Here is a 27586-nt window from a genome sequence, read left to right as displayed (position 1 = left end):
CGAGGCGGCGTCGGCTTCAAGCAGTGATATGAATTTATGAACCAGAAAGTGTCAATTGTACCGTAGATGAGCAAGAAGAAAAATAAAAAAATAAACCCTTTATTATCTACACTTACGTTCTATGAGAAGTCCGAAGCATTCCCCAAACTGCAAACCTGCAGATATTTAATAACTGTGGTCATAGTTCTGCAAGCTTCAGAGCTGAAATCTTGCAGCATTCCTCGCTGACTCAGTGGCTAGATATTGCTTGCTATGGTGACTACCAATGTGATCTCTATATCGGAACTGTGAGATATTTATCTGCTGAGCATTAATGTGGTAAAATTATTTGGGTGATCATACACAAACTAATGAACAAAGGCAATTAAAACGAGATGGATCTGCTAATATAGATGTGCAAAAAATTGCCAGTACCCAGTTCCAACTTCTGGTCTAGTCCTCGTTTGTATTTTTGGCCAGTCATCTCCATCACTTACTAAGCCCCTTAAAGGGAATCTGTCAGCAAGTTTTTGCTACCTCATCTGAGAGTAGCACAATGTAGTCAAAAAGAAGCTGAATCCAATGATGTATCACTTAATTTACTGGTTCAAGCTGTTCTGACATAATCAGAGCTTTTAGATTTAGCATGAAGCAAAGCTGAGAAAGCTAACCCCGCCCACACCAGGCTCTCTATGTATAAAGTCTATAGACAGTGAGCTACTTATCACAGGAGGAGGGGGTGTTGCCAAACTAGTGCAGTCCAGCAATGTTAATTTCTTAGTCATAAATCCTACAGTTAGTAAACAACAGGCACTTTGACAAGTGACACATCTCTGAAATCTGTTTCTGCCCCTATCTCTGCTGTCTTCATATTGCATAGCAAAAACCTGTTGACAGATTCCCAATAACAGCGTCACAAACCACGGAAGTGAAGAATAGCTGCAATAGAGGACCAGGTCAGAGGTTAGAACAGGGTATAATAATAATAATAACCTTTATTTATATAGGGCCAACATACAGTATTCCACAGCGCTTTACAGTTTAACAGTTTCAAAACACAAGTCATAAGTAACAACGTTAAAAATACAACAATTAAAGCAAAATAAGACGACCCTGCTCGTGAGAGCTTACAATCTACAATGAGGTGGGGGAGATACAAAGTACAGGTGTGTATTTACAAAGTTGTATTTGCAATGAAGGTCCAGCCATCTTGAGGGAGTGAGGGATAGATGGAGATAGTGAATGGGCTACACATGCACACTTACACATAGAATGACTTTGAATAGTGAACGTGATAGGCCGCTTTCAACAAATGTGTTTTGAGGGAACGCCTGAAACTATGCAAATTGTGGATAATCCTAATTTCTTGGGGTAGAGGATTCCAGAGGGTTGGCGCAGCGCAGGAGAAATCTTGGAGTCGGGAGTGGGAGGTACGGATTAGTGCAGAGGTTAGTCGAAAGTCGTTTGCAGAGCGCAGCAGTCGGTTAGGCCGATAGACAGAAATGAGGAAGGAGATGTAGGGGGTGGTGCACTGTGGAGAGCTTTGTGGGTGAGATCAAGTACATTGTACTTTGAATTGGATCCTATAATGAATGGGCAGCCAAGGTAAGGACTGGCGAAGAGCGGATGTGTCCGAGTACCAATTAGCCAGATAGATGACCCTGGCTGCTGCATTAAGTATGGACTGGAGAGAGGATAGTCGAGTAATGGGTAGGCCAATTAATAGAGTGTTGCAGTAATCCAGGCGGGAGTGGATCAATGCTACAGTGAGGGTATTTGTTGTTTCCATGGTGAGAAAAGGGCGGATTTTAGAGATGTTCTTTAGGTGTAAGTAGCAAGAGCGGGCAAGACATTATATATGGGATGTGAAGACGAGATTGGTGTCAAACATAACACCCAGACAGCGTGCCTGCTGCCGGGGTGTTATTGTGGTGCCACCCACAGAGAGAGAAATGTCAGATTAAGGGAGGTTAGTAGATGGCAGGAGCAGAAGTTCAGTTTTGGAGAGGTTGAGTTTCAGATAGAGAGCGGACATGATGTTGGAGACTGCAGACAGTCACTGGCATTCTGTAGTAGAGCGGGGGTAAGGTCGGGGAATGACGTATATAGATGTGTGTCATCAGCATAAAGATGATACTGAAAGCCAAATCTGCTGATGGTCTGTCCAATTGGGGATGTGTAGAGAAAGAAGAGAAGGGGGCCAAGGACTGAGCCCTGAGGTACCCCGACAGCGAGAGGAAGAGGAGATGACGTGGAGCCAGAGAACAAAACACTGAAGGAGCGGTCAGAAAGATAGGAAGAGAACCAGGAGAGAGTAGTGCCCTTAATGCCTAGTGACTGGAGCCTAGAGAGTAGGAGATGGTAGTCAACAGTGTCGAAAGCTGCAGATAGGTCGAGAAGAATGAGCAGAGAGTGGTGACCATTACGTTTTGCTGTCAGGTGGTCATTGGTCACTTTGATGAGTGCAGTTTCAGTCTAATGTAGGGGGCAGAAGCTGAACTGTGAAGGGTTTAGAAGGAAGTGAGTGGAGAGGTAACTGGCAAGGCGGGAGTAAACTAGGCGCTCCAAAAGTTTAGAGATGAAGGGAAGATTGGAGACTGGTCTGTAGTTGTTTGTGCAGGATGAGTCGAGAGCGGGTTTCTTTAGTAATGGAGTAACGATGGCATGTTTGAAGGAAGATGGGAAAATGCCCGAGGAGAGGGAGAGATTTAAGATTGCAGTTAGGTGAGTTGTGACGACTGGAGAGAGACTGGAGGAGATGTGAGGGAATGGGGTCGGTAGTGCATGTGGTCGCACGAGAGGAGTCTGGAGACTTCTTCTGTGATGGGATCAAATGTGGAAAGTGAGCCAGGGGAGATGCAGGAAGGGATGGGAGTCACAGCACTTGGTGGTTGGGAGCAGATTTCCTGACGGATATTATCTATTTTTTCTGTAAAGTGGGAGGCCAGGTCATCAGCACAAATGTCTGTGATAGGGGCTTGTGCTTTCGGCCTGAGGAGGGAGTGAAAGGCGTCAAAAAGTTTCTTGGGGTTGTTGGCTAGTGAGGAGATCAGGGTGGTGAAGTACAGTAGGTCTGTTTGGCGAGGTGAAGGGCAGCAGTATAGGTTCTTAACATAAATTTGAAGTGGATGAAATCTTCTGGTGTGTGGGTTTTTCTCCATAGGCGTTCAGCACTCCTAGAGCATCGCTGGAGAAGTTGAGTTTGCAATGTGAGCCAGGGCTGTTTTACGCTGTGCTTGGCGGTTCTGAGGGTGAGGGGAGCTACTTGGTCAAGGGTGCTTCTAAGAGTGTCATTGTAGTGATGAACAGTCAGATCAGGACAGGAAAAAGAGGAGATTGAGGACAGTGATGAGTGTAGGGAGTCGACAGTGTCTGAGGGTTAATGGCTTGTAGATTTCTGACTGTGTGGTAGGTAGGAGTGAGCTGTGGTCGGCGAGGATTTGTGAGCGTGAAGGAGAGAAATGGTCAAGGAAGTGGGTGGGTGAGCCTGGGGGCCGGTATATGACCACTACTCTAAGGGAGAGGGGACGGAAGAGCCTGATGGTGTGGACCTCAAAAGAAGGGAATATGAGTGATGGAACTGGGGGGATGACCTGGAAATTGCACTGTGGGGGAAAAGAGTATGCCGACTCCACCACCATGTCTGTCTGTGGGTCTCGGGGAATGAAAGAATTGTAAGCCACCATAGTAAATGGCAGCAAGAGAGACAGTGTCAGAATCCTGAATCCAGGTTTCAGTGAGGGCCAACAGATTAAGAGAGTTGTTCAGAAAGTAGTTGTGCAGGAAAGGAAGCTTGTTCCAAACAGACCGTGGATTCCAGAGGGCGCAATTAAAAGATGGAGATGAGGGAGTGCAAGTAATATCAATAAGATTATTATGGTTTCGATATGAGGTAGGGAAGGGGTTGAGGTTGGGGGATGGTGGACCAGAGTTGGGGGAGATGTCACCTGAAATCAGTAAAAGTAGGAAGATAAAGAGCAAATATAGTTGTTGGAATTGTAAGTAGTTTTTTTCTGTGATGTATTTGGGCAAGATAGGCTGAGGTTTCTCAGGAAGGTGAGGAGTGCACGGGAGCTGTACATGGGAGAGGGAAGTATAGAGGGGCTGATGTGTATGAGTCATGATGGAGGGGGGATGGGGTGGTGAATGTGGATGGCAAGGGAACACAGGAGGATAGAAATAAAGCACATGGTTAAAGGGGAAAGCAAAGTGTGGGTTATCTGACTCCTGCCCTGACTAACTGCCATGGATAACTGCCGTTTTCTTGATGCTTAGCTTCTGTGATGCTTTGCTTATGGGATGCTTGCGTGCTGCACCCCACACTGCGTGCTTCCCCTTAGGAACTACTACATATATAGGCAACACTACAGGGTCAGGGTATTGCAAATCTTTTTGCTCATCTTTACTAATAATAAATCGCTCATTCTAGAAGCAAATGCCTGTGTTGCAGTAAAACGGTATACATATTAGATGAATATGTCGGGCGGAACAAGGCTGTGAATCCCGACTGATGTTTTAAGGGAAACGTGTGTGTTAGGGGCTTAATCAAAATGCATGCACGCTCTGCCACACAGAGTATGCATGTGTATGTGCATTGTATTAGGAATGGCGTTTGCCTGACAGCTTCTTAAAATTGGAGTTAATTTGCTATTTAAAGGTGTAAATTGTTCATCATATGACCTCACAGACCTTGCTAAGCCACACTGAATCAGATTTATCTGACGAGTCGTCATTGCAGTTTGAGCTTCATTCAGCCTGTAATTTCATCTACAGATTTATTCATAATGTTTCTGGTTTGTAGTCTAAATTATCCAAGCTGTTTCCTTCTTGTTCAATGTCTTCATCATTAATTAACTTGCAACAACCAGTCACTGTTTAGAAATTCAAAAACTAAAGCTGGCCCTACACAAGACTGTGCGTTCAGCAGACCGCTACCTCTTCTAATGCCCACCCATACATGCGAGTCCTCTAGCATTAGGAGAGGGGAGAAAGCTGCTGCCAGACCCCTATGTCATCAGTTGATCTACACTGAAAACCAAAGGATCAGGCATTGAAATTCCGATTGTTTGATCTTGGTGTTCTCCGACACCATCTGTCTTAGGAGAGTCGAGAAGCCCCCATACTCATCACGTGGTCCTGCCAATTTTCAGCCAAAGTGTATGGTGGCCTTTATTGAAGTGCATTCAGCCAAGATTACTGTATTAAGGGATCCCGCGTCTGTGAACCGATACCAGTAACCATTATAAGCTTGTAACTATAGATTGTCCTTCAGACAAATCCAGTAATTTCAACTCTGCACATTGACTATACTGATATTTAAAGAGAACCTGTCAGCACGATTTTGTAAAGTAAAGTAAATACATTGCTGTTATAGCGCTGTTATACTGATTACATTGATACCTTCGATGAAGAAATCTGCTTTGTTGTTCTTCTTTAATCATCATTTTAAGTTATTTGCCAATTAGATTTTGGTGCACAGGGGCCGGACTGTGCACTAAATCTTCTCCTCCCTGCCTGTCTGTGATCCCAGGCCCCTCTTGCCTGCATCCGGTCTGTGAATAATCTGACTACCTGTATGACACCTCAGCAGTGAGCAGAGAACAGTTTGGGCAACAGTTTCCAGCATGAAGCCCCAGTGCACAAAGTCACGGTTAGGAGAGTTTGGAGAAAATCTGCACAAAGCCCAGAAGTCAACCCCATGCGATACTTTTGGGATGGGCTAGAACAGAAATTGTGAGCCAAGTCCAACCTCAGTGTCTGACCTGAGAAATGCTCTTCTGGGAGGATGTGCAAAAATTCCAAAATATTGGGAGAAATCCTTCCCAGAAGAATGTAAGCTGTCATAGGTGCAAAGGAAGGTGGACCAACTTCATATAATGCTAATGAAGTTAGAATGGGAGATCATAAAAGCTCCTGCAGAAGGAACTTTGGAAGCAAGTCAGTTTTCTTTGTACATAAATCTGACATGAAAAATTAAATAAAAGAAAAAATAAAATCTGCAAAAATTCTAGAAAAATATGTTTAACATAAAAAAATAATTTTAGCAATGAGTCAGAACACATTCCCTTCAGAAAGGCTGCATGTATAATTACCCTTGCATAGTAATGAACCCTTCTATGACTCATGTGATTATAAATTTAAATATTATACACGTGTAAATTGCTTCTTGCCCATCAAACGTTCTTATCGTCTATCTTTCACCTTTTCACACCAGGGTGACGGCAGCAGTCGAGATTTCATAAGCACAGAAAGTAATAATGTTAGGAGTGGCACATCAAAGTGTCAAGAAAGCAGTAGTAGCTCCTTGGTGCTTTTCCAACATGTGTCACACACAATGAAGATATAGGTGCGATGAAGTGAACCTACTTATCTGATAAGAACTGATACTAGTTGGGTCCTAAAGGGTGTCAGCACCTAATAGGTGAGGCCTGAAAAAATATATTAACATACATTAAAATTCTATTATGTCACAGAGAAAATAGCGCATAATTATTACACATATTTAAATGTGTATTGCCCAAGTATTGCCATGAAGAGTGTGACATTTCTAGTTGGATTATACGTAGACCAAGCCTCAGGCAAACACAAAGGCAAAATGTAAGCCAGACAGTCAAGTGAATAAAGGCTCCCCCATACATGACAGATTAATGGCGGGCTCGGCCGACTGCCTGTGTATAGGGGCCTTCCGATGATTCCCCGACATCTTTCAATTTCAGACCATAGATTCTTTTGTTCTCAATGAGAAAATTCCCCACCAGAGAAGTGTGGCACAGCGAACACAAGTGTGCCCAGCGGAGTGAGCGCTACTGCGTATAGAAGAGATTGGATAGATAATGGCCAGCTGAGCAATCATAGGAACCATCATTTGGTCAACCGCTATCCATTTTGTATAGAAATACTCAAGAGAAGAGGCCCATCATCAACTGTGATCAATTACCCAAAGTGGCTACAAAGAATCTTTTGGCGTTCAGTGGAGCACTTCATACATGTGTGCACTAGAAAAACAACAAAACTCAACTAATGGTCCACCACAAAAATGGAAACATACAGCACAGGTTTCCCATAGACTAAAGTGGATTGATGGGAAACCTAGTAGCAAGATCTCCTGCAATATTAGTTAAATACACCACGCAATCATCTCATTACAATTGCTGATGTTTAAAATATTAAGCTGCAATTGAAAAATCTGAAAATTCATGTGTTGGAAAAAAGAAAATGGATGAGTGCTAAGACTCTGAGCACTGAGACAAGGGCCAAATTGTGATGGATAGTCAAAGGGGTCAAAACATCCCAAAAGGGTGTTTCCAAAAAGCAGTGATCAATACTTACTAGAGTTGAGCAAAAAAAAAAATTGCAGGACCCAGGTCTATCTTCCACGTTGGGCCTCTGTGGCAAGACAGAGTGAACTACCTTAGTTGGCACTCAAACACCGGCACCATGGGCCCCTCTTGTGATTACTAGGAAACGCAAAGTTCCGGATCAAGGTTTGGTCCAACAGAAGAGCGGACGTAGCACAAACTGCTGAACAAGTTACTGCTCAATATGATGGAAAGGTGTCTGAACACACATAGCAGCTTCCAGTATATGGAGCTACAAAGTTGCAGACTGGTCAAAATGCCCATGTGAACCCCAGTTCACAGCCAAAACCACCCGCAAAGGACTCACAAGAATGGATCAGTGGATCTTGGAGCAATGGAAGGAGGTGGCCTGGTCTACAAAAATAAAATTTTCTTTTACATCTGTGACTTGTTGAATGATCTCAACAGGATGCACTTTGTAAAGACGACAAAAGTGAGGAACAGTAATGCTCATTCACATGGATAATACTTTGACATGTCTCACCCACCTAAATATTGTACAGATAAAATATGTCGCTGCACAGTGTGGTGTAGTAACCACTGTGTCCGCTAGGGGGCGCTGTGTGGAGGTCCCAGGAGAAAGGATGAATGGCAGAATATTGAATGGCCGTTAGGTTTCTCAAAGGGGGTGGCTTTGAGATGGAGACTTATATATGTGTAATCAGCAAGGTCTTTAATGAGATGCTGATTTAATATGAGAGGGAGAAGTCTCCAGGTAACTAGAGAGATGGGCGGTCTGGTTACCTACAAACCCACCCAGGGGTGTGTCTGAAAATGCCTGTAGTAAAAGGCTATGTGAGTGTGTGAAGGACCTGTGATGAGGTCATAGTCACGTGACCCGGTGGGCGTGGCTATAGGCCATATAATGTGGCCAGGGTAGGTAGGTCACATGTGGTGAATGCAGGGACCTGGTTGGTCCAGAGCGGAAGGTCCCGTGTGCAGGATTGTCTCCTGGCTAACTGCCGGTGTGTGGCTGTGTGTAATAGCTGCCAGAGCCTGAAAGTTCCCTGGAGGGATATACCATGTGGAGACCCTGACGTGGGTGAGATAAATGAGGCTAAGAGAGCCTGTATGCTGGACATTGAGCAACCTGTGTGAACACTGGGTTTACCGAGGGAAGCTATAATGGACGCTCTGCTGTTTATGTGAAGTTTTGTTGATTGCTTCTATCGGTTTATGCTGCATAATAAACTGCATGGACTGCTATGTTTGATGAAAAACCCGTGTCGGATGTGTTTTTGTTTGCTGCCAAGCGAGAATTCCCCAAGTAAATGACAGCGCGACCTCAAAACAGCAATGGCTTCACCTAATAGCAATGCCTCTTTCGGTAGGATAAGGAGCCCTTCCACCCTCCAAAACTTGTACAGGAAAGGTTTAAGGTAAATCATCGTTCAATGTTCTGACTTGGTCTCCAAATTACCCAAATCTCACTGCGACTATTCATCTGGGGACGTGCTAGACAAACAATTGATGGATTGTGTATGTATATTATTGGATGGTCTTAGAAAAGTATATTTTTATTAAAAGATGTCCTATATAAAGTTTCCAAAAATCTGTGAAGGTCCCAAAATAGTACAGTAATAAAATCTGTAACATCCTTACCTTTAAAATGTGCCCCTGGATCCAGCCTCAGTGAGTCCAATGCTTATGTCTCAGCTATTGACAATGTGTCATTAATTAATGGTAAAGGGAAGGACCAAGAGGCTCAGCTTTTTAAGCTTTTCTTCAAAGTACTTTTCCTATTTTTTAGCTATATTTTATAAATTTTAGTCTGTGTTTGGAAGATTTACCACTAGCAAAACGTCCTTTCCAAACGCAAATCAACAATCCTTCCACGTTCAATGTCGGCTACATCTGTTGCTTTTTCCCCATTGTTGGAAATTCCAGACTTAATCCTATTTGACTTTATGTATGCAAAGGTCATTGTGAATTCGACAAATGGAGAAGTGATAGCGGGATCGATGCGGGCTCAAAAATGACAACTGATCCTGTAGAGGACGCAGCTAGTGTGCCGGGACCATCTCACAAGTACTTTGTTTACTGTGCAGGATTCCCGCATTAGGCGCCATATGTAACATCTCCCTAGATAAAGCTGCTGGCGGAAATAAAATTGAAACGCCATAAGGTGGGTGTACGCTTTGAGCCATTGTAGGATGATCTGCATACTTGATGAAAAGTAAAGCCTATCTGGAACTTTGCAGGGTTTAATTATGAAGAAATTCACTTAAAGGATCAATGCAAAGACACTTCACTTTGCCGTAGGAAAGTGTTATCTCAACAGCCAATGAAGCTGAAGTCAATGACAGTTTCCACCAGATCCCCGGGGATAGATTGAAGAATTTCTACAAATTAGTTCCTGTGGGGTGTTTAAGGCGATTCCTTGAAGATGACTTTTCTATGGTAAAGAGTTTTTCAGCAAAGTGGAAGAAGTAGAATATCATACTAAAAGAAAATCACCTATGTTATTATTCACTTTTTCTACGCCTTTATTTTCTAATTGTAGAATTTTTATTATTATAATTTTCTGTACTTGATTATGACAGCGGGCATCATGACCGAGCTTTCAGTTAACAGCATTTAGAGACACGCTTTAGAGCAGTCACCTGGTCCACAGCCAGCAATAGTCTGTAGATAACTGGACGGGGGGGGGGGTTATCAATTTTAACCCAATGTAACCCAAAACAACTGCACCATATTTATTAACGTATTTTAGGGCAGAGTCAGACGGCCTTATAAATGGCAGCGAGATCGGAACGCAGTGCATGAACTGGCCGGCGGTTCCTGCAACTGAGCTTGACAGCTGCATTGAAATACATGCAGCTGTCATGACTGGGTCAAAAGCACTGCCGGCCAGTCCATGCACTGCGTATTGATCTCGCTTCGATATATATACGGCCGTCTGACTGTCTTTAAGACATTTTCTGTGGCCTCACTAAAATGGGTCTGGTCTAGTAAAAAGAAGGGGTTGTGCCTAAAATGTCACACTGTGCACTAAAATTTGGGTGTAAATAAGGCGTCATATGAGCATGCTGAGTAACTTTGGCGTGCTCAAAATATATGCTCGAGTCCCCTTGGCTGTTAAGCAGCTGCAACGCATACAGGGATTGTCTGTTTGTTAGGCAATCTCTGCATGTGCTGTATATATGTCGAACAGCCGCGAGACATGCAGCCGCGGGGACTCGGACATCCTTTTCGGGCATGCCAAGTCACTTGGTTAGCACCCGAGCATGCTCGGATTTCATCTGAGCATGTTCGCTCATCACAATTATTTATGTGACAAATTCTTTATGGAAGAGCAGTGAGACTATGGAGCCCTCAGCTACATGATGTACTGGTTGATTCACTACTAAACTTCAAGAAGGGTCTGGATGCCTTTCTTGATAAATAAAACATTACAGGTTATGGGCACTAGATTTTGTGATGAGACGTTGATCCAGGGATCTAGGCTGATTGTCATGTGGAGCCGGCTTTATATTCCAATAAGCACAGTCCTAACAGCCATTATAATATGAAAGTCCTTCGGTTACTTAGGGTATTGTTCACACAGTTTCTTTTAATGTGGCTACTGAAACTGATCGGCTTCGAAACTCGCATGAAACTTTTTCACGCAGTTTTTAATGTGGAGCTTTGAGATCAGTGTGAACATATCCCTAAAAATAAAACAAGACCTGTACATCCTATATATTAATGTGAAACCCTTGAATCAGGGCACGTTTAGTGGAGCTTTCCACAATGTTAAAAAAAAACATAGATACTTTCCAAATTATAAGAATCAAACCTTTCTTGATGAAATAAGGAGGTTATGGACGCTTGGCAAATGTTTTATAAAAAATTAAAAGATATTGATCAAGTCTTATAAAAATCATATTAATAAAGGATAATTCTCTAGTTTGCGGGAAACAGCTGCTGGACAAGACAAGAGCGAGAGATCGCCGGGATGAGACAGTCGTGGGCGGTGAGGGAATTGTATTAGCGTTCTTCCGTACAGCCCCAGCATCCGGCGGGTTAGACAGAAAAGGAAATATTTCCAGCCTTCCACGGTGATTTCTACCTATAATTGCACAGTATTTTTCGGAGAAGAGAGGCCATAACTCTGCATTCATTACTGAATTACTGGAATCGGGACAAACAGCTATGTAAACAGCCCGAGACATCTGATGGTAAGGTGCACTTATAAAGCTATAACTTATGTTATAACATGACAGGCATGAATATACATAGGACCTTAAGTGGTGCAAACACATGCATACCTGATACACTTATATTTACTTTATACTTGACTCACAGACTGATCCCCCCTGCAGGCATTTCTCTGCTTCTCCCATTTTCCACTTTTTTTTTTTTATCACTGCTCTGTAATAATCCAATATGTTCTACCCATGTAAGACAATCCAAATGACTCCAGCATAAAACACTCAGTGGCGGTAATAAATCTTCACGCTGGTGCTGAGGACAGACTGCCGATCTGCTAATTACCCCGAAACATTTGGCAGTGTTTACAAACAAGCTGCAGCACGGCACATTACGGCTATGGCTTCCCGCTCAGCTGTTCTGCCTAATGTCATTGTCGGAGTAGGAGTGCTAAGTACACGCTCCTTATTTTTCTTCTATTGTTACCACTGTACAATGATTCCATGCCATGCATAATTACTGCAACAAAATGCAAAACTTAAAACATGAAATTAGGCTGGGAGGATTAACTCATCTGACGAAAACATAAAAAGATTCTCAACTCAAGGTGGAGATGGTAGGATTTTATCATGCCCTGTACTTATACATAAGGAATATGGGCTGTACTATTGTACATACCTACACAGGTTAAACCCAACCTTCAGGCAAGAGACAGAAGAAATAACCTGTGTAGTTGTTATTTGCCAGCACAACGACGCTGTGCCAAACACTGGCGGTGCGAGCTTCCTGGCACAGTCAGGTGCCCATTGTAAATACGAGACTAACTTTGGGTCAGGATGAAACAGAACCTGCAGTTTGCATTTAAAAGAAGACACAGCTTTAGAATATACAGCTCTGGCAAAAATTAAGAGACCACCACATCAAAACCCTGTCATGGTAGCCCATTCTCCAGAATTGAACCTCATTGAAAACCTCTGGAATGTAATCAAGAGGATTATCGATAGTCACAAGCCATCAAACACAGAAGAACTGCTTACATTTTTGCACCAGAAGCAGTGTGAAAGACTTGTGGAAAGCATGCCAAGACGCATGAGAGCTGTTTTTAAAAATCATGGTTATTCCACAAAATATTGATTTCTGAACTCTTCCTGAGTTAAAACATTAGTATTGTTGATTCTAAATGATTATGAACTTGTTTTCTTTTTTGAGGTTTGAAATTGCTGTTATTTTTTTTTTTTTAATTTTGATCATTTTTCTTTGTCAGAAAAAAAATTAAAAATGTATTGCTTGGAAATTCAGAGAAATGTTATCAGACATTTATAGACTAAAAGAACAATTTACATTTTACTCAAAAATATACCTATAAAGACAAAAATCAGACAAACTGAACATTTGAAAGTGGTCTCTTAACTTTTGCCAGAGCTGTGTGTATATAATATATATATATATATATATATATATATATATATATATATATATATATATATAATGTCTTCATAAAAAGCTGTAAAGGGAATCTGTCAGCAGGTTTTTGCTATGGAATCTGAGATCAGCATGACGTACGGGCAGAGAGCCTGATTTCAGCTATGTGACACTTACTGGGCTGCTTGGTGCAATTTTAATCATTTAGTTATAAATCCCGATCATCTCTAATATAGATGTAGTAATGCTCAGAATGCTTAGCCCTGTATAACCTGTCCATAGCCCTGACTGGCAGCTTCCTGTGTACATTGCATTGGCAGCAAGCTTCCAATTGGAGGCAAAGGCTTAGGGCCCCGTCACACATAGCGCCGCACCAGCGATCCCGACAACGATATGACCTTGTCAGGATCGTTGGTGAGTTGCTACATGATCGCTGGTGAGCTGCCAAACAGGCAACTTCACCAGCTATCAGCACCAGCGACACGGGGGTAACAAGCGACGCACGTCACTTAGTTACCCACTGTGTACCTTAGTTACCAGCGCGCTGGTGCAGGGAGCTGGTAACCAAGGTACACATCGGGTTTCTAAGCGGCGCGCGGCACATAGAAACCCAATGTGTACCTTGGTTACCAGCTCCCAGCATCAGCGCGCTGGTAACCAAGATACACATTGGGTTTCTAAGCGCTGCGCTCCGCTTAGAAACCCTGTGTTTACCTTAGTTACCAGCGCCAGATCGCTGATCTCCCGCCTGCCATGCGATGCGTGCTGGCCAGCGGGAGACCAGCGATCAAAAAAATGTCCTGGCCATTCCAGGACGATCAGCGATAACCGGCAAGGGGGCCGGTCACTGGTCAGTGTCACACACAGCGATCTCGCTGGTGAGATCGCTGTTGCGGCACAAAACTTGTGACTCAGCAGCGATCTCGCTAGCGATCTCGCTGTGTGTGACGGGGGCTTTACACAGATAGCTGGACTGTCTGGCACATGACACCTAGTCCTGCAGTGATTGTATTGAAACTACAGCAAGCTGCTGAGCAAGTGACACATTGCTGGAATCAAGATCTCTGCCACTACATTATGCTGCTCTCAGATTACCTAGCAAAAACCTGCTGACATATTCCCTTTAATTTTGCCAACCCCCTTTAATTCAACTTAATTGGTTAATTGGAACAGACAAAAAAAGCCGATACAAACTTCTAATATGGTGGATGCTGGAGATCTTAGTGATGGATGAAGGGCAGCCATAACCATTAGATGAATATTGGTGGCTCAAACAGTCATCTAATGTTTATGAGGGTGTCCAGACTTGGGTATATTGGATTTCAAGAGTCTTTTGTTCTTATTTAAGATAACCAGCAGGATTGTACAGAGTAACCTATAGACAGACAGTGTCAGGTCGGCGCTGTTATACTGAATAAAATGATACCTGGTGATGAAATCCGTCTTGTGGTTGTTCTTTAATCTTTATTTTCAGTTTTGTGTTAATGAGATTCTTGTGCCCTAAAGCGGGGCTGGGGTATGTGGTGCTCTGATTAGATACTCATAATCCAGCCTGCTGACAGGTCACTGATCCCTCACTGACCTGCCCCCTAGTTTACATTATGAAAAGCAGCACATACTGCATAAAAATAAAAAAAAAATCATTTTGAAAATTGCACTCGAGGCGTGCCTGCGCAGTAGCAGCTATCGGTTTGTATAGAGATCCGATAGCTGCTGTTGCGCAGGTGCAGGCGCCCCGGGTGCCATTTTCAAGATGATTTTTTTTATTTTTATTTAGTATATGCTGGTATTCATTATGTAAACTAGTGGGCAGGTCAGTGAGGGGTCAGTGACCTATGAGCAGTCTGCATTATGAATATCTAATCAGAGCACGACGCCTTAGGACACGAGCATATCATTAACACAAAACTGAAAATAAAGATTACGAAACAGCCACAAGACGGATTTCACCAACCAAGGTATCATTTTATTCAGTATAACGGCGCCGACCTGACACTGTCTGTAGGTTACTATACATAATCCTGCTGACAAGTTCCCTTTAAGGCCTAAGCCACATGACTTTTTTTGGCAATTGTTAACAGCTTCACATATTTATTTTTTTTATTTTGCAAAAGAAAATGAAAATAAAAAAAAATTATTCCATTGTACAACAGATGCAAATAAATGCATTTTAAAGAAAGTACCATATATCTTTTTTTCACCAAATATGCTGAACTTTTAAAAGAAAGAAAAACTTTTTTTTTAACAAGAGAAAGAGCAGTATCAGAACAAAAAAAAGCAAAAAAAAAACAAAACAAAAAAAAAAACAGATGAGGGGCAAACTTTTCTGTCTTCCATAGACTGCAATATTAAAAACAAATGCTCAGTTTTTCATCTGTTTAGTTTAATGGCTAAAAAAGCACAGCAGGATACGTTTTTTTGCAACCTGTGAAAGAATGGATTGAGACACGTACAGTATGTGCCCTTTTCACTTCTGTACCGTATGTAAATACAAAAGTAGCTGTTTAAATACTTTTTTTTATAGTATTAATGAATAAGTCTCAGAGTGCAACATGTCTATTGGGAGGTCAGAAGGAATAGCTCTAGAATGGATCTAAACTATCCGGCCATCTTATTCTGTACCAAGTCACTAGGAAGCAGGACACCGTCTATTTACAAGACACCCGACAGTACGCTGCCATGTGGAATGTGTGTCGCCAACAGCACTTAAGACTTAAGGTAGAACTAAATTTTTAGGACCCCTGAGTATAGCAAAGAATAAATCTCCATCTCACTGATCGTAAACTAAGCAGCAGTTATGAACATGAAATACGGTACACAGTATATCATATACATATCCACTTTGCTTTTCTCACATCGCTTCTTATCCCAAGTCTAATGCCCCCCCCTCCCCATACCTGGTCATTTCATGCAAAAGGAACGACAACCATATTACACACACATACAGTTGTGGCCAAAAGTATTGACACCCCTGCAATTCTGTCAGATAATACTCAGTTTCTTCGTGAAAATGATTGCAAACACAAATTCTTTGGTATTATTATCTTTATTTAATTTGTCTTAAATGAAAAAACACAAAAGAGAATGAAGCAAAAAGCAAAACATTGATTATTTCACACAAAACTCCAAAAATGGGCCAGACAAAAGTATTGGCACCCTCAGCCTAATACTTGGTTGCACAACCTTTAGCCAAAATAACTGCGACCAACCGCTTCCGGGAACCATCAATGAGTTTCTTACAATGCTCTGCTGGAATTTTAGACCATTCTTCTTTGGCAAACTGCTCCAGGTACCTGATATTAGAAGGGTGCCTTCTCCAAACTGCCATTTTTAGATCTCTCCACAGGTGCTCTATGGGATTCAGGTCTGGACTGATTGCTGCCCACCTTAGAAGTCTCCAGTGCTTTCTCTCAAACCATTTTCTAGTGCTTTTTGAAGTGTGTTTTGGGTCATTGTCCTGCTGGAAGACCCATGACCTCTGAGGGAGACCCAGCTTTCTCACACTGGGCCCTACATTATGCTGCAAAATTTGTTGGTAGTCTTAAGACTTCATAATACCATGCACACGGTCAAGCAGTCCAGTGCCAGAGGGAGCAAAGCAATCCCAAAACATCAGGGAACCTCCGCCATGTTTGACTGTAGGGACCGTGTTCTTTTCTTTGAATGCCTCTTTTTTTCTCCTATAAACTCTATGTTGATGCCTTTGCCCAAAAAGCTCTACTTTTGTCTCATCTGACCAGAGAACATTCTTCCAAAACGTTTTAGGCTTTTTCAGGTAAGTTTTGGCAAACTCCAGCCTGGCTTTTTTATGTCTCGGGGTAAGAAGTGGGGTCTTCCTGGGTCTCCTACCATATAGTCCCTTTTCATTCGGACGCCGACGGATAGTACGGGTTGACACTGTTGTACCCTCGGACTGCAGGGCAGCTTGAACTTGTTTGGATGTTAGTCGAGGTTCTTTATCCAACATCCGCACAATCTTGCTTTGAAATCTCTTATCAATTTTTCTTTTCCGTCCACATCTAGGGAGGTTAGCCACAGTGCCATGGGCTTTAAACTTCTTGATGACACTGCGCACGGTAGACACAGGAACATTCAGGTCTTTGGAGATGGACTTGTAGCCTTGAGATTGCTCATGCTTCCTCAAAATGTGGTTTCTCAAGTCCTCAGACAGTTCTTTGGTCTTCTTTCTTTTCTCCATGCTCAATGTGGTACACACAAGGACACAGGACAGAGGTTGAGTCAACTTTAATCCATGTCAACTGGCTGCAAGTGTGATTTAGTTATTGCCAACACCTGTTAGGTGCCACAGGTAAGTTACAGGTGCTGTTAATTACACAAATTAGAGAAGCATCACATGATTTTTCGAACAGTGCCAATACTTTTGTCCACCCTCTTTATGTTTGGTGTGGAATTATATCCAATTTGGCTTTAGGACAATTCTTTTTGTGTTTTTTTTATTTAAGACAAATTAAATGAAGATAATAATACCAAAGAATTTGTGTTTGCAATCATTTTCAGGAAGAAACTGAGTATTATCTGACAGAATTGCAGGGGTGTCAATACTTTTGGCCACAACTGTACATACATTGCTATTCCTACATATGTGTGCAGCCTTGTTATTTTTTGTTATATCTTATAATAATATTTCCACCCTGTTTCACTGCCCAGAGTAGCCCCCTGCTGGTGTGTTATAACACAGGAAATGGTCATTAGAACATTAAAAAGCTTACAAATAACTATGCAGACATTTCATGAACATTAGAAAAGGACTTGAGTTAGTGCTTTGATTGTACGGAAAGACATGCTACAGTAAGGTGTAGACATTGTTTATAACACACAAATATATAGTGATGGTACTATATCTTCACAGTGAAGATAACATATAGCATAAGTGTACCTTAGGGGAAGAGGTGAGCTCCTTGCCTGAAGGTACAGAAAGTGGGGTGCGTGGAGTCTCCTCTTTCTTTGGTGTGGGTGCTGGAGGAGCTGGAGCCTTCCTTTTCATCTTCTTCTCCTGTTCGGCCTCTTTAATAGGCCAACTCCGGACTACATCTGCACCCTCTTTTGGTTCATAAAATGGGTTTGACCTATAAAAGAAAAAGAAAAAAAACAAAAAGCTGACTTTAATTAAAAGAAAAGTACGGTAGACTCCCTCCACACAGCTCTAATCTACTATATAATCATCTAATTCTGTCTGTTTGTAATGAAAATCCCGCGTCGCTGATTGGTCGCGGCCAGCCGGGAGCGAACAATCAACAGGCGCCGTCCGGCCGCGAATTGGCACAGAATTCAACTGACACACACCACCACTACCGTCGGGAGATCTGCGGCAATCAGCGATATTGGCGCGGAAATTAAAGGGGATCTGTCACCCCATTTTTGGCCTATCAGGTGCAGCCACCACCATAAGGGGCTTATCTTCAGCATTCTCTAATGATGTAGATAAGCCCCTGATGGCGGCGGCCCCAGCTTATGGGGTAAAAATGGAGTGACAGATTCCCTTTAACTCCTTCACCCCCAAGGGTGGTTTGCACGTTCATGACCGGGCCAATTTTTACAATTCTGACCACTGTCCCTTTATGAGGTAATAACTCTGAAACGCTTCCATGGATCCCGGTGATTCTGACATTGTTTTCTCATGACATATTGTACTTCATGTTAGTGGTAAAATTTCATTCATATAACTTACGTTTATTTGTGAAAAAAACGGAAATTTGGCGAAAATTTCGCAATTTTCCAACTTTGAATTTTTATGCCCTTAAATCCCAGAGATAAGGCACACAAAAAAATTAATAAATAACACTTCCCACATGTTTACTTTACATCAGCACAATTTTGGAACCAAATTTTTTTTTGGTAGGAAGTTATAAGGGTTAAAAGTTGACCAGCGATTTCTCATTTTTACAACACCACTTTATTTTTACGGACCACATCACATTTGAAGCCACTTTGAGGGGTCTATATGATAAAAAATACCCAAAAGTGACACCATTCTAAAAACTGCACCCCTCAAGGTGCTCAAAACCACATTCAAGAAGTTTATTAACCCTTCAGGTGCTTCACAGGAATTTTTTGAATATTTAAAAAAAAAAAAAATGAACATTTAACTTTTTTTCACAAAAAAAATAATTCAGGTTCAATTTTTTTTTTATTTTACCAAGGGTAAAAGGAGAAATTGGACTGGAAAAGTTATTGTGCAATTTGTCCTGAGTACGCTGATACCTGATATGTGGGGGGGACCACTGTTTTGGTGCAAGGCAGAGCTCAGAAGGGAAGGAGCACCGTTTGACTTTTTCAATGCAAAATTGGCTGGAATTCTGATCGGACGCCATGTCACGTTTGGAGAGCCCCTGATGTACCTAAACAGTGGAACCCCCCCCCAAGTGACCCTATTTTGGAAACTAGACCCCCCCAAGGAACTTATCTAGATATGTGGTGAGAACTTTGAGCCCACAAGGGCTTCACAGAAGTTTATAACGTACAGCCGTACAATTAAAAAATCATATTTCATCCAAAAAAATGATCTTTTCACCCCCAATTTTTATTTTCCCAAGGGTAACAGGACCCTAAAAGTTATTGTGCAATTTGTCCTGAGTACGCTGATACCCCACATGTGGGGGTAAACCACTATTTGGGTGCATGGCAGAGCTCGGAAGGGAAACAGCGCCATTTGACTTTTTTGGCTGGAATTGAGATCGGACACCATGTCGCGTTTGGAAAGCCCCTGATGTACCTAAACAGTGGAATCCCCCACAAGTGACCCCATTTTGGAAACTAGGCCCCCTAAGGAACTTATCTAGATGTGTGGTGAGCACTTTGAACTCCCCCAGTGCTTCACAGAAGTTTATAACGCCCGGGCATGAATATAAAAAAATCATATTTTTTCCACAAACATGATCATTTAGTCCCCATTTTTTTTATTTTCCCAAAGGTACCAGGAGAAAATGGACCCCAAAAGTTGTTGTACAATTTGTCCTGAGTACCCTAATACCCCATATGTGGGAGAAAACTACTGTATGGGCACACGTCGGGGCTCGGAAGGGAAGTAGTGACGTTTTAGAATGCAGACTTTGATGGAATGGTCTGCGGGTGTCATGTTGCCTTTGGAGAGCCCCTAATGTACCTAAACAGTGGAAACCCCCCACAAATAACACCATTTTGGAAACTAGACCCCCTAAGGAACTTATCTAGATGTGTGGTGAGCACTTTGAACCCCCAAGGGCTTCACAGAAGTTTATAATGCCCGGGCGTGAAAATAAAGAATCATATTTTTTCACAAACATGATCATTTAGTCCCCAATTTTTTATTTTCCTAAGGGCAACAGGAGAAATAGGACCCCAAAAGTTGTTCTGCAATTTGTCATGAGTAGGATGATACCCCATATGTGGGGGTAAAACACTGTTTGGGCACATGGCAGAGCTTGGAAGGGAAGGAGCACCCTTTGACTTTTTCAACTCAGAATTGGCTGGAATTGAGATCAGACGCCATGTTGCGTTTGGAGAGCCCCTGATGTGCCCAAACAGTGGAAACCCCCCAATTATAACTCCAACCCTAACCCCAACACACCTCTAACCCTAATCTCAGCCCTAACCCTAGCCCTAATGGGAAAATGGAAATAAATACATTTTTTAAATTTTATTATTTTTCCCTAACTAAGGGGGTGATAACGGGAGGTTTGATTTACTATTTATGGCGGTATTTATATTTGGCAGCTGTCAAACGCTAAAAGACGCTTTTTATTGTAAAAATAGTTTTTGCATCACCACATATTGAGAGCTATAATTTTTCCGTATTTTGAATCACCGAGTCATGTGAGGTCTTATTTTTTGTGGGACGAGTTGACATTTTTATTGGTACCATTTTCGGGCACATGACATTTTTTGATCGCTTTTTATTCCGATTTTTGGGACGCAGAATGAACAAAAACCAGCGTTTCATGAATTTCTTTTGGGGGGGTGCGTTTACACCGTTCCGCGTGCGGTAAAATTGATAAAGCGGTTTTATTCTTCGGGTCAGTACGGTTACAGCGATACCTCATTTATGTAATTTTTTTATGTTTTGGTACTTTTATGCAATAAAAACAATTTCATATAAAAAATAATTATTTTTGCATCTTTTATTCTGCGAGCTATAACTTTTTTATTTTTTCTCTGATGATGCTGTGTGACGGCTCGTTTTTTTCGGGACAAGATGACATTTTCAGCAGTACCATGGATATTTATATGCATCTTTTTGATCGCGCATTATTGCACTTTTTGTTCGGCGGTATGATAATAAATCATTTTTTGCTTCGTTTTTATTTTTTAAGGGGTTTGCTAAAGGGGTTAACTAATGGGACAGTTTTATAGGGCAGGTCATTACGGATGCGGCGATACCAAATATGTGTACTTTTATTGTTTTTTGTTTTTTATTTCCAAAAAATGAATTTATTAGGGATTTTTTTTATTTTTTTTTTAATTTATTTAGCGACTTTTTTAAAATTATTTTTACACCATTTTTTTTATTTTTTTTTTAAACTTTATTAGGTTTTCCCAGGGGGGACATCATTGCCCTGTGACAGATCGCTGATCTGTCACATCACAGATCACTGTGACATATCAGCAATCTGTCACAGGCAGTGCAGAAGGCTTCCTCATGCCTGCGCTTTGCAGGCACTGAGGAAGCCAGCTCCCTGCAGGCCCCCAAAGGTCCCCGTCGCCATCTTGGATCCGGGGACCTGCAGGGAAAGAGCCCCCCGCAGCAGTGCTGCACATTGCGCTGCTGTGGGGGGCTCAGGGAAGCACGGCGGGAGCCCCCTCCCTGCCGATGCTTCCCTTTAAGCCCCGGTACACCGCAATCGTGTTTGATCGCGGTGTGCAAGGGGTTAACGTGTCGGGGGCGGTCCGTGGCTGCCCCTGACACATAGTGCCGGGTGTCAGCTGTGATAATCAGCTGACACCCGGCCGAGATCAGCGGCGCTCACCACGTGGGCGCCGCTGATCGCGCTAGACGTACTATCCCGTCCATGGGCAAAGGGGCCCGGGTCCCATGGATGGGATAGTACGTCTGATGTCAGAAAGGGGTTAAATAAACTACATACATATTCTAGAAAACCTGATGCGGGCCACCATCTAGTAACTACTATAAGGAGGCCTGGATCTGTGAGTGTCTGGAACACAACAGTGAGAGTGGCTAATGAATGAGAGCAAGCAGAGAAAATAATAACAAAAAATTATACAGATGGTGTATAGTGCCTTGAAAAAGTATTCATACCCCATGAACTTTTCCACATTGTTCACATTACAACTGCAAACCTAAATGTATTTTATTGGGATTTTAAGTGATATACCAATACAAAGTAGCAAGTATTTGTGAAGTGTAAAAGAAATGATACATTGTATTCTAAATATTTAAAAATACATAAATCTGAAAATTGCAATGTGCATTTTTAATCAGCCAGCTATAGTCTGATACATTGTAGGACCACCATTCGCTGTAATTACTGCTGCAAGTCTTTTGGGGATGTCTGTACCAGATTTGCATATCTAAAGGCTGAAATCTTTACCCATTCTTCTTTGCACGCTTGCTCTCGCTCAGCGAGATTGGATGGAGGCGTCTGTGAACAGCAATTTTCAAGTCTTAGATCTGTACTTTGACTGGGCCTTTGAAACACATGAATATGCTTTGATATGAACCAGTGTTTCCCAAACTCCAGTCCTCACGGCCTCCAACAAGTCATGTTTTCAGGATTTCCTTAACATTGCACAGGTGATGGAATTATTATTAAGGCATCAGAAACTTCTGCAGATTCTCTCACCTGTGCAATACTAAGAAAATCCTGAAAACATGATGTGTTGGGGGCCGTGATGATGGGGTTTGGGAAACACACTGATCAAAATCATTCCATAGCTGCTGTCAGTAGTATGTTTATGGTTGTTATCCTGCTGGAAAGTGTACCTATGCCACAGTCTCAAGTCTTTTGCAGTATTTAACAGGGTTTCCTCCAGGACTGCCCTGTATTTAGTATAGCTCCATCCATCTTCACATCAACTCTGACCAACTTCCCTGTCCCTGTTGAAAAAAAGCATCCCCACAGCATGATGTTGCCACCAACGTGTTTGACAGTGAGGATGAGGTTTGCCACAAGTAGTAACTTGCATTAAGTACCAACAGTTCTGCAGTTTCATCTGACCAGAGCGCTTTCTTCCACTTGCTAGCTGTGTCCTCTACGTGGCATGTGGAAGGTGCTTTGGTCAGGTGAGAACAAAGTAGAACTTTTGTGGCTAAATACAAAATATTATGTGTCGCAGAAAACTAATACTGCACATCCCCCTGAAACACCACTCCCTCCATCAAACATAGTGGTGGCAGCATCACACTGTGGGATGTATTTTCTTCAGCAGAGTCTGGGAAGCTGGTCAGAGTTGATGGGAAGATGAATGGAGCTAAATGCAAGGCAATCCTGGAGGAAAACCTGTTAGAAGCTGCAAAACACTTGAGACTGGGGCGTAGTTTCACCTTTCAGCAGGATAACAACCCTAAACATATTGACAGAGTTTCAACGGAATGGTTTAGATCTAAGCATATTCATGTGTGTGAATGGCCCCGTCAATGTAAATACCTAAATCCCATTGAAAATCTGTGGCTGGCAAGACTTGAAAATTGTCTCCATCCAGTCTCAATGAGTTAGAGCTATTTTGCAAAGAAGAATGGGCAAAATGTTCAGCCTCTAGATGTGCAAAGCTGATAGAGACATACCCCAAAAGAACTGCAGCAAAAGGTGGTCTTTCAAAGCATCAGACTACAGATGGATGAATACAAATGATTATCATAATTTTCAGATTTATATTAATATTTAGTAAACTATGTATCATTTACTTTAAATGTCATAAATACTTCCTACTTAGTGTTGGTATATCACATAAAATCCCAATAAAATGCATTTAAGTTTGTGGGTGTAACTTAAAAAATGTTGAATAGTTCACAGGGTATGAAAACATTTTCAAGGCACTGCATCAGAAAGTTATGTCATTTTTCATTCACCCCTTGTGGACTTTTTTCCATTTTTTAGTCAATGTAGTACATTGTTCTTGATTCCTAGACCTTAGCATTTAGTTAGTATTTTTTATCGTTATTATTTCACCAAAATTGCTGAGGGAAAAAGCCCAATTCTGATGAAGTTGTGTTTATTTATAGGGTGCATACAAATTATCATACAATACTATAAATTCATGCCACAGAATTTTGCGGTAGGAACGAACAAATGTAAAATAATGTGCAAAAAGTTTTAGGCAGATGTAGAAAAAATGCTGCAAAGTAAAAATGCTTTCAAAAATAAATAGTGTAAATACGGTAGCTTACTTTTATTAGTTAAACTGAAAAGTGAATGAACCAAAGGGAGATCAAAATCAAATAAATATTTGGTGTGATCGTCTTTGCCGTCAAAGCAGCATCAATTCCTCTAGGCAAACTTGCACAAAGCCGGGGATTTTGTATTATTATAGTCGAGTGTATGGGGCCGGTCGCTGCTGCGTGTCACATGTAGCGAGATCGCTGTTGTGTCACAAAATCGTGACGCTTCAGCGATCTCGCTATGTGAGACGGGGGCTTAACACACTCTGGCTCCTAGAGGGAGAGACCTGTGTGGGTGTGGTGCCCACCAACATGTTCTTTCAACCACTGGACAGGAACTGTCAAGGTAAGACAACCTTTAAGGGTAACGCCAAACGGAGTGGCTTCACTAATGACTTCTTTGCCTGAAGTCACATAACGTAGAGGCTGTCAAACAGGAGGAAAGTGCGGGGTGGGGGATAGAGCTGGAGTGACAGAGGCTTCAGAACAACCAAGGTCATTTGCATGTGGAGAATAGAGCTGGAGTGACAGAGGCTTCAGAACAACCAAACCCATTTGCATGTGGAGATTAGAGCTGGAGTGACAGAGGTTTCAAACCTACCATAGCTATCTGCTTAGCAATTCAAATGCTGGTTTCACAGTAATGGAGGAACGGACTGGCCATGTAAAAGTACTGCTAGCCTTGTCTTTGAAAGAGCTACATGCACATATAAATAGTTTTGGGTGTAATCCTGCAAACAGATTCCATTTAAAACACTTTTTTGAGTAATGCATTGGCTGCTGTATTCTAAGTTTTATTAAAAAAAAAAAAAAAAAAAAGAAAACATAATAGAGGATCCTGTATCGGATCAATTAGAAAAATATGGAAATACTAAATATATTTGAAAATTGCACAATGAACAACTGCAGTTTCTCATTTAAGATATATTTCCTGCTTGGTGACATTTTACTAAATATTTCAGGCCAACATGCATAAAATGATAGTGAGAATATAGACATAGTACTACGGGCTCGGGCATCCCCCACTCCTTTCATCCACTAAAATAGAATTTGGCTGGCAGTCAGGACTACCGTTACCGTACTTTTGTTACTGTAGGTCAGAAAGTAAAACTCACAAGGAGATACAGAAGGGCAGAGACACTGATCATAATTAGAGACAAGCGAACTTGTTCGGATTTTGTCCCTGAATCTGATTTTGACATATTCGGGCCATATTCAAACACTATTCGTGCCGAATGTATGTCTTATGATCGGTTCTGAACGTATTCGGTAATTTCTACTCCCATTGACTCTAATGACGTTCGACTGTGTTCGACCAATATTGCTAAAACAATATTCAATTCCGATAGTATTCGGAACCGAACCCGAACAAATTCGCTCATCTCTAGTCATAATACAGACGTAAGAGACATTCATTTTCATAGCATAAAACTGAAAAAAATAAATAAATAAAAGAAGACACTGAAAATATATTTAGAGCCATATACCAATAGTACAAATAATGTTTAATTCATACTTTGCCTCATGTTCGTGAACCCGTTATAGTCGATGGGGCTATTCGAGTGGCCCTCAAATAAATCATGGTCAACATGTTCGTTTGTAATCCCATTCATGGATCAACATTACCCATTGGAATGGATGGGAGTTTTGCAATTTTTCAAAATCATTCATGGAACTCTGATGGTAAAATTGACATACGGACCAAACACTGATGAATTTTTCAGTTGCGCCTCAGTTGATTCTTTGCAGCGGGCTGTAAACTGTCACAGCGAGCGATTGTCAGGAAGGCAGTTTGTATTCTGCTGCTAACAATTAACTGAATATTTAGTGGTAATGGGCCTCCACCTGTGACTTAAGTTAAAGGGGTATTCCCATTTCCAAGATCCTATCCCACTATGTAGTAGGTGTAATAAAAATAATATTAACAAATACCTCCAATTAGAAATATGGTATAGTTCTTCTGATTCACTATGTCGCTTACCCCATGTGCAGGGCTTTGCAGTAGTGTAGGTATCCATGGTTATGACCACTAAGAGCTAATTAACACTATGTGAGTGGTTGTAACCATGGATACCTAAGCTACTGCAATGCCCTGCACATGGGGTAAGTGACATAGGGAAGCAGAATAACTATGCTACATTTCTAATTGGAGCTTTTTTCTATTATTATTGCCCCTACTACATATTGGGATAGGGTCTTGGAGATGGGAATACCCCTTTAATCATTTATAGGTTGATCTAAAGAGTGGTTATATAGTAAAAAAAAAACAAAAAAACTTTTATTGTATAAGAAAAATCATAGTTGAAGATCCATCCGCTGAGCATAGCAGGGGATGAGACTAGTCTGTGAACAGCTTCCCGGCAGGGGCGATACAGAGAAAAGATACCTGGTTGCAAGCAAACAGCTAGGCAAAGTACACCGGATGTAAAACTGGGTGTTTTTGTCACACAAAAAAAAAATATGATACCAATAAGAATCATTTCAGAACATTCTATATAGAATGTCAGGTAAATGTCCCCAATTATTCCCAAAAAGGTTAACAAATGTCGCTATGATATATGATATACACAATACAAAATAAAAACCAATTTATGACATAATTGTTGTAAATGATCCCAAATGCGCGGCACACTTCTAGAAATGCTCTAAGCAACACAGGAACGGGCATCTTCTTATTAAGACTGCAGTAAATCGAATTGTAAGCCATTAAGGCTGCGACCTGCTTTCCAGTCAGTAAATTAAAAAGCCTATTTGCATTACATTGAAAAAGAGAGTGCACAGGGGCTAATATGGCTAATGGGAAAAAAAGCACTGGACAAAAACTGTATGGAGCAATTTGGAAATGGGGAATAGAAATTTTCCTGACAGAGGTTGTAATCCATCAAATGTATTATTTTTTTCACCTCTACACAACCCGTGCCTTCCCACTAAAACCTTAATGCAATCAGGAATATGTGAAGAGTATTGGATTTCAGCAGGTTGGCAGCCAGAACCGAGGTGTCACAAATCGCGTTAGCCTAAGAGTCACACCGGCGATGAACATCTTACTCAGACGTAAGGACTCGAACAAAGGAATGAGACCAGTGTTACATAATCAGATCTCGATAACTCACAGACCACAATATATACTAGGGAAAAAAAGACATATGACGTGGACTACTAGAACAAAATAAACCAAATTTATAGAATTGTCATCCATAAAACTGAGGATAATGAAGTACCATACTACATTTAACGGGTTGTCAGATACCTATAATGCCCCGTATACGTAAATGTCCGATACCTATAATGCCCCATATAAATGTCCGATATCTATAATGCTCCGTATACATGCCCGATACCTATAATGCCCCGTATAAATGTC

At 41.6% G+C, this 27586-nt stretch overlaps 1 protein-coding gene across 6 annotated transcripts in view; it reads right to left on the bottom strand.

The window, feature by feature from the left end:
* Nucleotides 1-27586, bottom strand: part of EHBP1 (EH domain binding protein 1) — a 492549-nt gene that overhangs the window by 259149 nt on the left and 205814 nt on the right. For all 6 annotated transcript variants that reach the window (XM_073554042.1, XM_073554045.1, XM_073554043.1 and 3 more), the window contains one exon: nt 17788-17977. In XM_073554042.1, the coding sequence (XP_073410143.1) occupies nt 17788-17977 (190 nt within the window). The remainder of the gene's footprint in view (nt 1-17787; nt 17978-27586) is intronic.

The sequence above is a fragment of the Dendrobates tinctorius genome, unplaced genomic scaffold (genome assembly GCF_039654945.1).
Source record: "Dendrobates tinctorius isolate UK_male_01 unplaced genomic scaffold, ASM3965494v1 ptg000205l, whole genome shotgun sequence".
Classification (NCBI taxonomy): Eukaryota; Metazoa; Chordata; class Amphibia; order Anura; family Dendrobatidae; genus Dendrobates; species Dendrobates tinctorius.
Note: the sequence above shows the minus strand (reverse complement) of the source record. Positions and strands in the feature narration are given on the sequence as shown.